Source organism: Natrix helvetica, assembly GCF_964273705.1.
Source record: "Natrix helvetica genome assembly, chromosome: 4".
Classification (NCBI taxonomy): Eukaryota; Metazoa; Chordata; class Lepidosauria; order Squamata; family Natricidae; genus Natrix; species Natrix helvetica.
This window is the reverse complement of record NC_138550.1, coordinates 140,555,759-140,571,916: the sequence shown is the minus strand read 5'-3', so window position 1 is coordinate 140,571,916 and position 16,158 is coordinate 140,555,759. Positions and strand designations below refer to the sequence as shown.

Sequence of the window (16,158 nt, the reverse complement as noted above, 5' to 3'; positions counted from 1 at the left end):
TATCTGATTCCTGCTCATAAAGTAGAATGTTATAGAGATTCTCAGTCATCTAAATCATGATTGTCCCAAAGGTGCTTTTCAAAAAACCACTGGACTTTGTTTTTCGTGGAAGACATTTCACTTCTTATCCAAGAATAATCTTCAATGAAGACGATTCAGTCTTCCAGAAAAACAAAGTCCAGTCGTCTTTTGAAAAAAAAAAAAACACTTTTGGGTCATTAGGAAGAAACATAATTTGAATCAAAATTGGAAATCTTTTCCAATTTACACAGTTATTGTATATTCTTGGATTCCTGAGACCTTACACAAGATCACCAATGCTTCTCAAGGGATTATTATTTTCTCATGAGATCTTGGAAAATTTTGGGACATTTTCAATGCTGTGAAATTTATATTGGTTTTTATTATTTTATTTTACTGGATTCTTTGGGGAGATTTGGGGCATATCATGGGTGCCTGATTGTCACCTTTCCTTTTGGAACATAGCAATAATCACAAATTAGTGATGAGGTTGTGCCTTTTATGGGACTGCTTATAGCTGCTAATTATTCATCCCCACTCCAGGATTAATGTTAAAAGAACAGTTCTAACAATGCAGAACAGGTAGAGAAGGGATACATTTTCTTTTCATAATACAGAAATCTGATCTCTTCCAGTATATTTACAAGTTTATTAAAAGTATTTTTGTGGAACAAGGAAATCTATATGGAGGATATATTTAGGGAATGACAACATAGCTTAATAGAAATCAAACTGTGAACCAATTTTATTATTTCTGGAAAGCAATGAAATACATTTTATTTAATTTGTGAGAAATAGCAAATTAGCTGATAAATAGTACATTAAACTGGGCCTAATAATTCACATTAGGTGATACTTAATCCATAATAGATCGTGACATTAATGTCAATAAGTTGTTCCAAAAAGAAAGTAAAAGCTTCATCACAAGATTTTTATGTATATATCTTATCCATGCATGGACTGTTGCACAAACAATACCTTTCCCTATTGGGCTCAGTGTACCAGTCTATGTTCAAATATGTTTTTAGGTTTTTAAAACTATTCTGTGGGCTGAAGATGGCCAATAGTTTTTTCTTTGCTGTCTTGTGACTAGACATTAAGAAGATAGAGAAAGGATCTCTGTGACCCAAGACTTTTCTCTTTAAATACTCTCCCACTCAAAAAAGAAGAAGAGTTGAGTTCCCAAATAAAACCTGAAAAAAGAAACAAAACAGAATAATCTGTAAGGAGAAAAAATAATAATTACTGGTATACATGGCAAAGCATGAACAAGTAGGAAAGTATGGTGAAACTATTAGCACATGGGTCCCCAACCCCTGGTCCATGGACCGGGGCCGGTCTGTGGCATGTCAGAAACTTGGCCATACAAAAAAGCAAAGGCCCATAGGATACAGGCAGCACCCCCCCTCCAGTCCTCAGAAAAACGTCTCTCCACAGAACAAGTCCTGGTGCCCAAAAGTTGGTGGCTGCTGTATTAGCAGTAAGTTATGCATGAGCACAGGAGTAAGTTATATATGAACCAAGGCTGACCATTAAAAGGGGAAATTAAATAGCGTTGAAAATGTTATTTCTACTTAAAATTGGGGAAAAGGGAGTGAAGTTCACTACATGGATGCAGTAACTAAAAAAAGATCTTCCTGATGGTAGGTTTTTTTTTTTAATGTCTACAAATATATAGGTTAATAGTAGAGTTAGCAGTTGATGATTCAAATGATAATTAAAGAGGAACGGATGCTGTATTTCCTGCTTCTCTGCAGATCTTTGTGTTTTGAATACTGAGATATTATGAGGAACTGAACACCGTTATAAACATCCCAATACTGACAACCTAACAGGCAGAGGTGGGATGCTGCCGGTTTGAACCGGTTCAGGCGAACCGGTAGTTCCGACCCTGGTGCTATCCCATCCTATATAATCATTATTTTTACAATGCCGCGTGCATTTGTGGAAGGCGCTTGCATGCTCACATTTTCAGTTCTGGGCGAGCTGGTTGTTACAGTATGTGATGCCTACCTCGGCTAATAAGAGTATCATTTCCCATTGTAGATATTTGTAGATGGATTCATTTAAATATATATTTGCTTACCCACTTCTAGTTTTTAGTGTTGAACTGAAAAGAAGATCTACATAAATAACTATACATTCATAAACAGGGTGCTTGTATATACATCCTCGGGTCCATATACTTTTTACTTTTGGGTGAGAAAGGACTTCAAGGCAAAGGCTTCAATGTCCTTTATATTCAGTCTGGATGATTTATCTATTTATGGAACCACCACAATTCCTGAAAGCAAGTTGCTGCCATATCTTTATAAGGTTATTGGTATCCCATCCAGAAATTTCAGTCTTTTAGGAACAAACTGAACATGTTAATCTCTTGATATCCTTCAAATACCTTCGCTAACCTTTCCTATTTATTGTTCTAATCTGTTTAGTAGTCAGTCATCTTAATGGCCTTAGTATCATCCAAGGAACAATACATTAATTAAAGGCAGTTTAGAAAATATTTCATTTTTCTTTACCCCTGTGGTCTAATTTCATACACATTTTAAGCCAAGGCATTACAAATATTGCTTGCTAATAAATAAATGAGTTCTTGGAAAAATCTTCAATTTTAATTTTGAAATTTACCTTTAAATATTTATTTATTTACTAAATTTATGTCATGCCCATCTCATCAGTGATGAGTTTGTCAAGAATAATATATAATTTTTTGCTTATGTATTTTTTCTAATAATAGAATAATTTGATAATATACTGTAATTATATACTTAATATATAAATATATATTATGTTTGAAATAGTTGGCCTATTTCTGACCAATTATTTTCAGTAATCACCAATTACTGTAAGCAATTACACCACTAAGATAGACATTCAGTAAAAAAAGTGCATTCAAATTCATGTGTTATGCTAATATTTTGCTACCAGGTAATTTTAAGTAATATGTTATTTTCTGTCTTACAAGTTTCTTATTTGTACTGTCTTCTGCTTCAGAAACATTTCCATTATTATTTTGATATTTATATTCCTTGAAAGATATTTGTTCCCAGTATCACTTGCCTTCTGTGAAATCCATTTTCATGTCAATTGCCTCTTTTTGAGATAAGCTGTTAGAGGCCTCTCCATTTGTTTTAGATCTTTGTGTTATCAGCAGATCTATACTATTCTGCCAGATAATAAATTGATATGATTAATTGTACAGTATGTCAGTTTGCAAGGTAGTTTCTAGGTTGTACATGATAGTATGGTATAAGTAGTATAGAATACATGATCATGTTGGGCTTTAGTTGAGCTGATCAGATGCTGGGTAAATGAATAAAAATTAATTGCTGCTATAAAAATGGTGTAAATAGTGTGGATACTAATAAGTATTCTTATCTAATCTACTCTTCCATATGATATGGTACATTTTATGAATAATATATTATTATTCAATACGTATGGCTCCTCTAGTAACAAATATGGCATATAGAGGATTGCAACTTGAAATAAGTTGAATAAATGTCAAAGATCATTCATTTGTTCATGAATGAAATGAGAAACAATACCATCCCCCCAAAACATCCAGATACACTGTGTAATGATAGTAAAATAAATGAGTAAAAAAAAAAGTTGGGAGGGACTGTAAAGAATAATACTATTGCTAACCAGTTTTTAAGATGGAATGTAGAAAGGAAATTTAATTCAATTTAAAAATATTATAAAATGATCCATGTTGATTTATATTACAGTATGAATATCCAAGGATGGATGCGGTGGCTCAGTGGCTAAGATGCTGAGCTTGTCAATCAGAAAGGTCAGCAGTTCGGCGGTTCGAATCTCTAGTATCACGTAACAGAGTGAGCTCCTGTTACTTGTCCCAGCTTCTGCAAACCTAGCAGTTTGAAAGCACATAAAAATGCAAGTAGAAAAATAGGAACCACCTTTGGAGGGAAGTGTTCCTTCCCACCTATTTAGTCATGCCAGTCACATGACCACGGAGACATCTTCGGACAGTGCTTGCTCTTTGGCTTTGAAACGGAGATGAGCACCTCCCCTTAGAGTCAAGAATGACTAGCACATATGTGTGAGGAGAACTTTTACCTTTACCTTATGAATATTCAAGGTCCTAATGTATGTAGGCTATTAAGCTTTGACCATAGCTTTTGTATATGTCAATTTATTCAATATTAATATTCTTATGGATTAAGAACATAAGAATATACATAATGTATACATAGGTAAGTGAGATAGTGTTGTGCTGGAAAAGGCAGGAGATGGATGGATGCCACATATCATTTTTATGGTGTATGTCAATGGCGCCTTTTGCACACCAGATGCGGTTCTATGGATAAAGGTTTTTCTATGGATGGAGGGGGCATGGTTTTGTGTGCTGCCCGCATTCCACAGATGGAACTTTCCTTGTTTGTGCAGCCCAGTTCCTGGCATGCCATGACCAGTGCTGATCCATGGACCTGGGTTGGGAACCCCTGTTGTATGTGATGGTTTGGAATGGTTGGTAAGGCAGACAGTTGTGTACTTGTATGCTTTTTTTGTGTGTGTGGGAGAGATCCAGGGGTGGGTTCCTGCCAGTTCTAACTTCTTCTATAGAAGAGCTTCCACAAATGTACCATTTGGAACCGGTTCCAGCTTCCACAAATGTGCCATTTAGAACCGGTTCCAGCTCTCTCCCCCTGCCCGTCCACACCACGCTTCCCCGCCCGCTGCTCACTGATTGGCTGGCTCACCAATCGCCCCACCCGCCTCTAAGAGTCCTATCTAAACCTTAAAGTCTTAAAGCTGTCAAGTTTGAACACCCCTGGGATTTTTTTAAAGGATTAGGGATGCAAGGGTCTTGTAACTTGACAGCTTTAAGACTTGCGTGCTTCAAATGCCAGAGTTTCTGAGCCAACGTTTTGGTTGCTAAGCAAGAGCATAATTAAGTGAGTTTCACCACATTTTACAAGTTGGCCACACCCACCCAGTCATATGACTGCCAAGCCACTCCCACCCAGTCACATGGCTGGTAGGCCACTCCCCCAAAGCAGGCCACACCTACAGAAGAGGTTCTAAAACATTTTGAAACCTACCACTGGAGATATCATATATAGTCAGTAACTCATATCAATAATGAATAGCTTTATGGAATGTTACTTGCTGTTTGTACAACCTGTGTAATAACAACATGTGTCTGCCATGACAGAAATCTTACTGTATCCTGGCTATAAAAGGTTCAAGTACTTAAAGCTCTTAGCAAATTGAAAATGGTGCTTGTTGTCACAAGCTCCTATTTCTTCCAACAGATTAAATAGATGACTGAGGATGTCCATGAACAGCTCCATTTCAGACAAAAGGGCATCACAGACAGAAAGGGGCTACTTAACAATTTACCTGTTTATTGCACCAATTCAGCTTTCCTTGCACCTGTCATCAACAAGGAAGACTCATCCATCATACAAAATTGTATATATGCTTAAATTTGTTCTGTTGCATTAGTTCATCTATCAAAATGTCACCTCCCCTTCCCCTTTTCTGATTATAAAATGTCTTTTCAAGGATATAGTTTTAAGTTTTTAAATATAAAAATAAATATCACCAAGTGTATGTTTTTGGAATCATTTCTTTCTGCCAGTTTAACTTTATTAATACTGCTATCTTCCTAACTGGTATTTACATATATTGCCTTTCAGCTACTCAGTAAGTAACTTGGTTCTTAATTTTAGAACAATCAATTAGTATAGTTGGTGACACAGTCAGTCAGATATTTTGATTGGGATTTAGAATTTTTATCCACCTGTTGAACCTTGGATAGGCAGATGTTATTGTTTGATGATGATGTAGTGATCATCACACAATGCTACGTGTTTCAGCTGTGTTTCACAATTGACTGATGGTGATTTTGTCAATGCCGATGTGTTCAGGTTCTTCTCCAGTTGTTTTTGTATTGCATCCAAGTCCCAAAGGTGCTTTTTCAAGACACATGTGAACTTCCTTCATCTCTGACTGGATGGTGGGGAATGGAAGGATTTATACTCTTTGCAGATAGCTGATCATTTGCATTCTTTTAGAGAGTCCTTGATGCCTCCTAGGGATTTATCTGTGTCATCAGACTCACCTGAGTAGTGAAAATGGGTGTGGAGCAGTGGTGCGTTCTGGATGGTATGGCCCAGTATGGCTGTACTGGTAGTAGCCGGAAGCAGCAGCCACCGTACTGGTACGGTGGCTTGTTTGGCCCACCCACGTTCCATAGCTGTTTTTGAAGCAACCAGGCCAATTATGCATGTGCGCACAGTGTGCGGCGCCTGCATAACCTCCGCCAAGCAGCTGGGTGTTGCAGGGTTGTGGCGTGCACATGAGTGCGCAATGCACATGCCCGACTAGGACGCAGTATACCGGTTGTGACGGGGTCCGGAACCCACCACTGGTGTGGAGCCTTCTTGGAACTGCTGAAAGGAGTATGTTGTAAATAACTTTCTTTGCTGAGAGAGGGCTGTTCAGTTTTGACATAGATGGCTTCTTTGATCTCTCTTTGAAACTAGCGTTCCTCTCTGCACAAAAGAGTGGCCTTTGTCTTTTAAATGCAGATGGACTGCTGAATCTTGTCCTGATGGGTTTGTTCTACTGTTCAACTATGACTTGGATGACTGAGAATCTCCATAGACATATTGCACCTAAGATACCTACCACTATTGGTACTATCTTTGCTTTCTTTTGCCACAGTTGTTATACTTCGATTTCCAGGTCTTTGTATTTTGTTATCTTCTTTAGTTCTTTCTTCTTCTTCTTTTGCTGTATTCTTATTGTGCTTTGTTGCACTGTCATCAAACTGGATTTGGAGGTTTTATCCACTTATCAAGTCCTTCCCAAGGAGCTGGGTTATTATCATTTATTAAATTTATTAAATGCTGCCTGACTCCCAATTACTCCCAGTTAACAATTATTAGCTTTTTTTAAAAAAATAAAAAATAAAAACCTAGAATAATACAAAATGCAAGAACAACACAAGATAAAAGAGCAACATTAATAAAGAAAACTGGGGGACAAAAAAAAGAAAAGAAGAAAAGGATGTCAGTTGTCTTTGCCAAAGGTCTGAACAAAAATCCAGGTCTTTGGGACCCTTCCAAAAGTCAGTATAGACAGCAAAGAGTCATTTGAATTTATGTCATGGCCTTTAGATCAGATAGTTGTGTGTGGAAATGGGTGGGTAAAGAAATTAGGCACCAGATTAGAAATCAGGAGATTGCAAGGTCTAGTTCCACCTAAGCCATGAATGGTGATTGAGGGCTTTGGGCCAGTCTCACTCTCTCTCAATCAACAACATCAAGCTTGGGTGGTAAGCCAGTTGGTAAATTAGTATTCCTAAATAGATCAACACTGAGTTGATCTGAAAAAAGCAGACCCATCATACGTCTGGTAGCCCAATACTATTAACACTGATTGGCAGTAATTTTTTCAAGATTACAGGGAAGAGTTAGTCTTTGCCTGGACAGCAATTCATTGAAGCAAAGTTTCCAAATAACCCTAATGTCTTAAATCCTGTTGGTTGGTTTTCTGAAGAAAGCCCATATTACCTCATTACTGAAAGACAGACTGTACTTTTAGCTCAATTTCACTTCTGAAAACTGCACTGAATGTTCCCATTACTTCTTCAAAAGAATCAGCTCCCAATTAGCTATCACGTAGCAACATATTTTAATCTCTGTCACTGATATAATCTCTGACCTTTCATGGAGAACATCAGTGGGTTTAAGGGCTTCAGTAGCAAGAGAGGCTGTTGTGAATGGGTACCTGAAATATGGCTATTCTCCATAGTGAGGGGAGGAATATCCAGGATGGGTTGACCTTGTCCACTCTTGATTGGACTGAGTCAGATAAGCTCTTTTAGCCACTCCTTGGTCACCAGGCTCCACCCAGTTATCAACTCTGGAATGAGCTGCCCCCGGAGCTTCGCATAATCACCTGACCTCCGGTCCTTCCAATGCGCCCTAAAAAGTTGGTTTTTCCAGCAAGCCGGCCTGGCCTGTTAATTTTAACTTATTTTAAATGTATTGTTTTGTTTTTTAAATTCGGTTTGGTTTTTTGGATATGGATTTAATTTTTTTTTAACTTTTGGGATGTGTGTTTTTTAATGTTGTACGCCACCCTGAGTCCTTTTGGAGAAGGGCGGCATATAAATACAAACAAACAAACAAACAAACTCAAACCGTTGTGAGCAATTACAAGTTGGACTCCTTTGCTTCTGCGGAAGCCTCATTCAGACGTAGGGTGCTGCAGGCTGTTCACAAGGCGGGGTGAGGTCTCACCAGGCATACGTTTGGGCATATACTCAAACGTGTAACCCTCCCTAGGGACGTGTAGGCTTTGGTATGTCCCATCCTGGATACTCTTCCCCTCACTATGGAGAAAGGGTGTGGGTACTTACCTGATACGCCTCTTCTCATAGTGGGGGAGGAGTATCCAGCCCATCCCTGATATGGGTATGTTGCAAAATTGTTATGTTGTTTGTTGAACTGCTCTGTTGATGTAATAAATAAAAGTTTGAAACTAAAATAAAGTCTAGAGTGGATGACACAGCGAGTCAGATAGAGTTCTTCGCCAATAACTGGGAAGAACCTGGTGACCATGGCGTGGCTAAAAGAGCTTATCTGACTCAGTCCAATCAAGAGAGGGCAAGGTCAACTCATCCTGGATACTCCTCCCCCACTATGAGAAGAGGAGTATCAGGTAAGTACCAACGCCCTATTTAAAACAAGAAATACAAATATAAGAGATCTAGCTTTAGGAAATATGTGATGCCATTAATCAAGTATATATTTATAATGTTTCTAAATGAATCATCCAAAGCTTTTGTTCATGAACATTTTCCAATCAGACAAAATAGATCTCATTCAGAGGAAAATCAAATGTTATAGAGAATTGTATTGGGACTTTTTTTTTTAAAAAAAAGAATTAGTTACATATTTATTTGTCACATCTTTATAAAGTATGTTAGCTGACTATTCATCTTGGCCACAGGAATAAACTTGATTTAAATGTCCTTTCTATATCTTTGGGTAATGGTCTATATTGACATTGTCCACAAGTGGCAATGGCTTTGGACATGGCAGTGCCAAGATTCAGCTTCAGGCACCATTTATAATGTGTACCTTTACAAAATGGAAAAAATAAAACTTGTGCATCATTTTTTTCCCCTGGCTTGTTTTTTTCTTGCTATACAGACCTCTCTCCTCAACAGCTTTTCCTCCCTTCTGACTTTTGGACTTAAGTTTCACTTAACCAGGTCCATCCTAGATAATACTGTCTTACATGCTGGATTGTACAGTTTGCACATCTAAAGCACACCAAATTAAGGAGGACTGACTTATACATTTGGAGTTACTAATAATGTAATGAATTGACCAAAATGATATTTAAATACAAATCAAATTGCCAGTGTAGTAATAAATGTAAATTGACCTCAGTATCACCAATCTGTAGTAATGAACATTAATAAACAATTACTTTATGGAGTTGTTACATATGAACTACTTTAAATATGTAAAATCACTGTACTTGATATAGTTTCAAGAATTGTCATTCGGTTCCCATTGCATCAGAAGGGTTGATACAATGTGCAGTTAAGAGTGAGATGTGTGGTACTGTTGATAAGGCAACACCTATGTTTACTTGTTGTTTGATTTTCTTTTGGTGCAGCATAAAGAATGTCACTCCAAAAGTAGGAGATGCTGAAACCCGCAAAGCTATTCGCCGTGCCTTTGATGTGTGGCAGAATGTAACCCCTCTGACATTTGAGGAAGTTCCTTATGGAGAACTGGAGAATGGCAAGAAAGACGTGGATATTACTATAATTTTTGCATCAGGTTTTCATGGAGACAGTTCTCCATTCGATGGGGAAGGAGGATTTTTGGCTCATGCTTATTTTCCTGGGCCAGGAATTGGAGGTGATACTCATTTTGACTCAGATGAGCCATGGACTTTGGGAAATCCCAATCATGACGGTAAGAGCTAATTTTACTTAAATATAATTAATAGATGGATGTATCCATATTACTTTTAACTTGAAGGCAACTTTTTTTAAAAAAGTAATAGTTCATACATTTAGGGGTGAGTGTTGTGTATGACAGTGTGGTATAAACTGTGGAAAACAACAGGAATTTATACCTCTGCAATTTCGTACTTGGACACTATATGTTACTGCTATGGTCTATGATCATGGATGTCAAATGTTTGGGGACACTATGCTATCCTTGGGCCACGGGATACATAAATCATTTAAAGTTGGATGCCTTGGACATAAAGAATTTTGACAGTTACCTACAAAGCAAGTACTGAAAGGTCCATGTGCATCCTTTTGGGAAACATATTTGATAATAATTGGATCATTACTGGGAAAGCTCAAATTTAATTTTGCTTCTACAACTTACAACATGATGAAAAGAAATCTTTTCTTTATCATAATAGATGCAGACTCTTTTGTATACTTCCTTAATTTCCTTTTGTAAGGGACATTGTAAGGCCCAGTGCCCTATCCCAACATGGGAAGTATAATTCAGGAATAGCTGTTGAAAATTAATTATCTTCTATCATTAAACTTTTTGGTGAAGTGCTGACATACACAAGAACAGATTCCCTTCCATGTCTGTATCCACTCATCTACAACCTATACTACTTATAACAATATATTAGATTAAGATTACAATCTAGTGTAATAGAGAAATAAGGACATCAAACAATTATTTAAGTATACTATGTCCAAGCAACCACTGGGTTATTTTACATGTATATATTTGCTTTGGATTCTTAGTGAGAAAACATGGTAAGGTGCGCGGGTGGGTGGGTCCTCCGGAGCACCGTATGGAACGGTACCCGGTACTCCAGGCAGGCTCGGTATGCCCGTACTGGGATGTACCGCCTGCAACCCACCACTGATGTAAATATTGTTCTATATTGACAATTTTCACAATTTTTTCATAACAATTACCACTATCAAAAGCAATTTGTTACAAGAAATCAAAATAATGTTTGCACTTAATATAAATGCATTTAAGAACATTTCAATGTAGTTGAAATGTAGTTCTTTAGATGTCAATTAATTTGAGTGGCTTCCTACATCAAGTCTGTATTCAAAAGTAGCAGTAAATGATACATTTAAAACAATACATTTAATGGTAATTAAGACTGAATAATGATCTGAGCTCATTAGGGAAAGCTTTGTAATGACAGGAAAAGAAGGAACTAATTCTGAACGGAACTCAAGTGGCCTCTCAACTACAGCAACAAGACTTTAAAAAAGGATTATGAATAAATTAAGGTGTATTGATTGGGCCTCCTTTTAATTTTTTATTTTTCCTAGGGATCTAATACTTGAAGATGCAACCTTTGTTTGGATGATGTTTACATTTAAATGCCTGTAACAAGGATTTAATCTAATATTATCTACGATGTGCCGAGCATGGCAATATGTCTAAATAGTCCAATTTTTTTTTGCAGTGCAGTAGGCTCAATAAGACAGCAGTTTATTGATCTTAACTATCACAGGAACTAATAGCAACTTCACTTATGTCAAATGGAATCCTACCTTCTTGACAGCAAAATGAACTCTGCTTCTTGTGGTTTTCTTTGAGCTATAAATCTCAACTCTGTATCAGAGAAAGAATTAGATAATCTAAGAACCTCTGTAGGATGAAGATGATATGGGGTGGAATTTTAATTAAAGGCCTAAATGAGGAAATAGACAGAATTTACACTGTAGCGCCCTTATTTTGATCTGCTAAATTAAAGATCAACTTTATCAATTGTATGTATTTAACAACACAGACTTAATTATGGAGAGTCATGTTCCAGAACCAAAGAACCTGGGCTATAAATTAAATATGCAAAGGGAAAAAATAAATGGTGTCCTTATGGCCAACCAAAAGCTATAACTATAATTTTAACAAGGCAGCTATTGCTTGTCAAACCAGACTTACCGCAGCTTAATAACATTGAGCTGCCTCAGACTGAATCATCTCATATTGGTAATGTAAGTTAATGTAATGATGGAAAGATTTGTGTTATTTGCATTGTCATAAATGATTAGATGTTTGTAAACTTTAAGAATCTAATTAGGTATTCCTCATATATATAGCAATGACACAGTATTCTCGGATAAAATTAATACTTTGCTAATATAATATTACAAACTGTCAGTATTCTTTCCTTAGCCATTTCTTTCTGGTAGAACAGATTTCTGGATCAGGTATATTACAATACAATACAATACAATACAATACAATAGTAGAGTTGGAAGGGACCTTGGAGGCCTTCTAGTCCAACCCCCTGCCTAGGCAGGAAACCCTATACCATTTCAGACAAATGGCTATCCAACATCTTCTTAAAGACTTCCAGCGTTGGGGCATTCACAACTTCTGGAGGCAAGCTGTTCCACTGATTAATTGTTCTAACTGTCAGGAAATTTCTCCTCAGTTCTAAGTTGCTTCTTTCCTTGATTAGTTTCCACCCATTGCTTCTTTTTCTACCCTCAAGTGCCTTGGAAAATAGCCTGACTCCCTCTTCTTTGTGGCAACCCCTGAGATATTGGAACACTGCTATCATGTCTCCCCTAGTCCTTCCCTCTATCAAACTTCCCTCTATCAAACATATTGATATGGTACATATATCAGTATTTTAAAAATACACATATTTTTCATTCTGTTAATCAATTTAACATACATTAAATAATAGAATGAATATCTGAGACATTTCTGAATTATCAATTTATGGCAAAATCTTACTCTTTATAGTCTTTTCTACGCTAGTATTTTATACAGGCATGCCTGGTAAATAAAGGAAAATCAATATGCAGATTATAAGACCAGTAAGGCCAGTTTTCCTATACATTTACATGATTATTTTATTTTAAAAAATGAATATTTTAATTTAAAGCAATACAATTATTAGGTTCAAAATTATTGTTTAAATTGCTGCATTATCGGGTAGCATTCAGACATAGGATTTATTTTGAAAAAATGCAGAGAAACATGCTAACAGTGTAAAATTTCAGGGTGAGTTAATATATAATCATATAGTGCTATCATCAGATAGCAATATTAAAGAATTAGCTTTGTTCCATTCTCCCCTTCGACCTTTTTTCAGGTTCTGAATTTTTTACCATTATGATCATATACATAGAATATAGCTACCTATAAGCACTCAAAATCAGAAGGAATTTGGAATATCTTTCCAATAATAAAATAACAAATTTAATAAAAATGATTATTCTGTCAATAATGAAACAGACTTGGCAACAAATCCAAATGTAGACTTTGCCCCTACATTTCCACCAATAGTATCATTACCTGGATCAACTAAGCCCTGCTAGCATTTCAGAAATGCTTGGAAGCCTTATAAGTTCTCCCAGGTAGAGAGAAGTTGAATGAATTGGTCCATTTGGTTTTATGTTTGCATGGTTTAAGCTACGTAGGTTGTCCTAGCTGAAACCATAGTTATTATGTCCCTATGTTGTTGTTGTTAGCACAATGATTAGAATGCAGTACTGCAGCCAACTCTGCCCCCAGTCTGGAATTCAATCCTGAAAGACTCAAGGTTGACATAATCTTCCACCCTTCCGAAGTCGGTAAAGTGAGGAGGCAATTGTTGAAGGCAATATGCTGACATTGTAAACCGCCTAGAAAATGGTGTACACTACGATGGAGCCGTGTATAAATTTAAATGCTATTGATACATACAACACCATGAAACCATAACTCACTTCTTTAGGTACCTTCATTCACATCAAACTCTTCCCAAGATGTTGAGTAAGATGTTGTCATGTATATGTGTAGAATCATGCAGTATGGGCTTTTGCAATTGACAAAAATAAATTTTATCAAAGTGCAGATTTTTGAAGTGTCATCCAAGACTTTTTGGTATGGTAGCCAGTGTGCTGATAACTACTGGGACCAGTTTATGCCATAATCTGTCAGGGCAGCCTCCATCAGTAACCAAGAAAGAAACCACTCAACTCCATTTTTCAGAATTAAGAGTACTTTTACTGGTTATGAGTAGAAAGCAGCTAGTAAAGCTCTGAGGCAAAAGCGTGCGTAATCATAGATATCAATATGTGACCCAACTCCCTCCCCCTAGTAGCCCCAACCCCCAGTCCAATCCGCAGACCCCACAGGTGTCATGTGGGCTGCAGCTTCAAAACCCATCATCGGTTGGTATGCCGGACGGCATATTCCACTATCTGCAGCATGCGCAGTAGATGGTGAGAAAATCACTCCCTTCGTCATTCACTCCTGTGCTTAAGCTTCCCCTCCCAAATACCATATTATCTCCCCCCCTCCCCATTTCAATGGCAGCCAAAAGCAAGCAGCAAAGCAGAGGCTGACATAATCTTTCAACGTTGATTTTCAGATTTTGATACTTTTAACACTAAAAGAGAGAGTGAAGCAAAATGCACTAAGTGAATTAAAAACATGAATCATTCTTTGGAGTTAGGCTTCAACTTTTTCCTTCCCTCTCCCCCCTCCCAACGTTTTTCCTTTCAGGTGTATAAATTGTGGTTATTATGTGATGAAGTACCGCTGAATGTCAGCCATATGAAATATCTGATGAAACAGACCACAAGTTCAGTGTCAATGTGTTGAGAAGCTAAATTGAACTCAGAGTGTCAAGAGAATTAGTTATCTGAGTGATTATTTTTTCCCCTTTTGTTCTTCTGGTATACAGGAGGCTAGGAAAATACAATTGCTTGATTATTTAGCAAAAATGCAAATCACCCAATCCCCTTGACTCATTTTCTGCACTATATTCTTCTGCTAATGAAGACAATTTGAATTTTTACTTTCTCAAAACAGGAGAACCATTTCTTGGAGTACTCACTAAAACCTTAATATGGTCTTCTTTCTGTTTCCATAAATCTTGTTCAGAGTTAATGTTTTTTAAAGCATTCATATTAATTCCCAAACCACATGGGCAATAAAGTTTTTCAAAGAAACAAGCCTTGACTTAACTGAAAGAAACTGGGAGATAGCACTTCATTATTTCTGCTGTTTCTAAGTTCCCTTTGTTTATGGCCTTCATTGTAAATAACAGCTTAACAAATGAATTATCCAATATCAACAATCTGATTAAAGTACTCAAAGACATGCAGTAACTTCACATCAGCTTGTCACAGAACATGAATATTACATGTTCATTTACAAACACAAACACATATACAGTATTAGGCCCATAATGGCAGACCTATGGCACGCGTGCCAGAAATGGCACGCAGAGCCATCTCTCCGGTCAGTTGACCTTCATCCACTCTCACTTTCTTTTTGGCTGTACAAAGGATGTGGCTTCAATCATTTGGGGAATGGCCACTATCTTGACTTTTGACCTCAGATGCCTCTGGAAATAATATGCAGATGGACTGCCAGCCCCACTTGATAGTCATTTAGAAGATGCTTTTTAGCAATTGGGTCCGTCCTTCCTTCCTTCCTTCCTTCCTTCCTTCCTTCCTTCCTTCCTTCCTTCCTTCCTTCCTTCCTTCCTTCCTTCCTTCCTTCCTTCCCTTTTTCTGACCACTTATTAGTGACAGAAGAATGGCAGTCTGGAAGATAGGCACTTTAAGTATTCTCCAGTTTACAACTTGACATCACTGCATAACCCAGGCAAATTGTATTTTACAATTTGTATTTTACAGGAATGGTAGCAGCTAAATTTTTATAGTCAACAAGAGTCAATGTGTTTAAGATTTCTTTGACAACATTAACTAGCTATCAAGTTTCTTTTAAAAGTGTGCTTAAACATGTGGTATTTTATCAGAAATTTAAAGAAATATGCTACTGTGAAGAGCTAAAAGACAATCTTTAAAAATGTTAGAGATTGACGCTTTAATTTGTTCTTGTAATTAAAGAATGTAAAAAAGTCAAGTGGGACAGAGAAGCTGGGAAGTGCCAAGAGAGGCATAATATGGCCCATATAATCAGCATGAAAATATTCATTCGGAGATGCTAGTTAAGAATAAACCTTATATTTTAAAGGAGTTTTATGACAGCTGTAAGATTTGTTGCAGTATTTTATTAAAAATTAAAGAATCCCACTGAGAAATTGGCGTGGGAAAGAAATTTTACTTGAAAGTTGGTTAGTTAGCTGGTTTCTCTGTGTGTTAATATTAAAGAGCAA

At 36.9% G+C, this 16,158-nt stretch overlaps 1 protein-coding gene across 1 annotated transcript in view; it reads left to right on the top strand.

Moving 5' to 3' along the window:
- The window catches only part of MMP16 (matrix metallopeptidase 16), a 184,606-nt gene that overhangs the window by 89,707 nt on the left and 78,741 nt on the right, over positions 1-16,158 (top strand). The window contains exon 4 of the mRNA XM_081952437.1: positions 9,697-10,001. Within this exon, the coding sequence (XP_081808563.1) occupies positions 9,697-10,001 (305 nt within the window). The remainder of the gene's footprint in view (positions 1-9,696; positions 10,002-16,158) is intronic.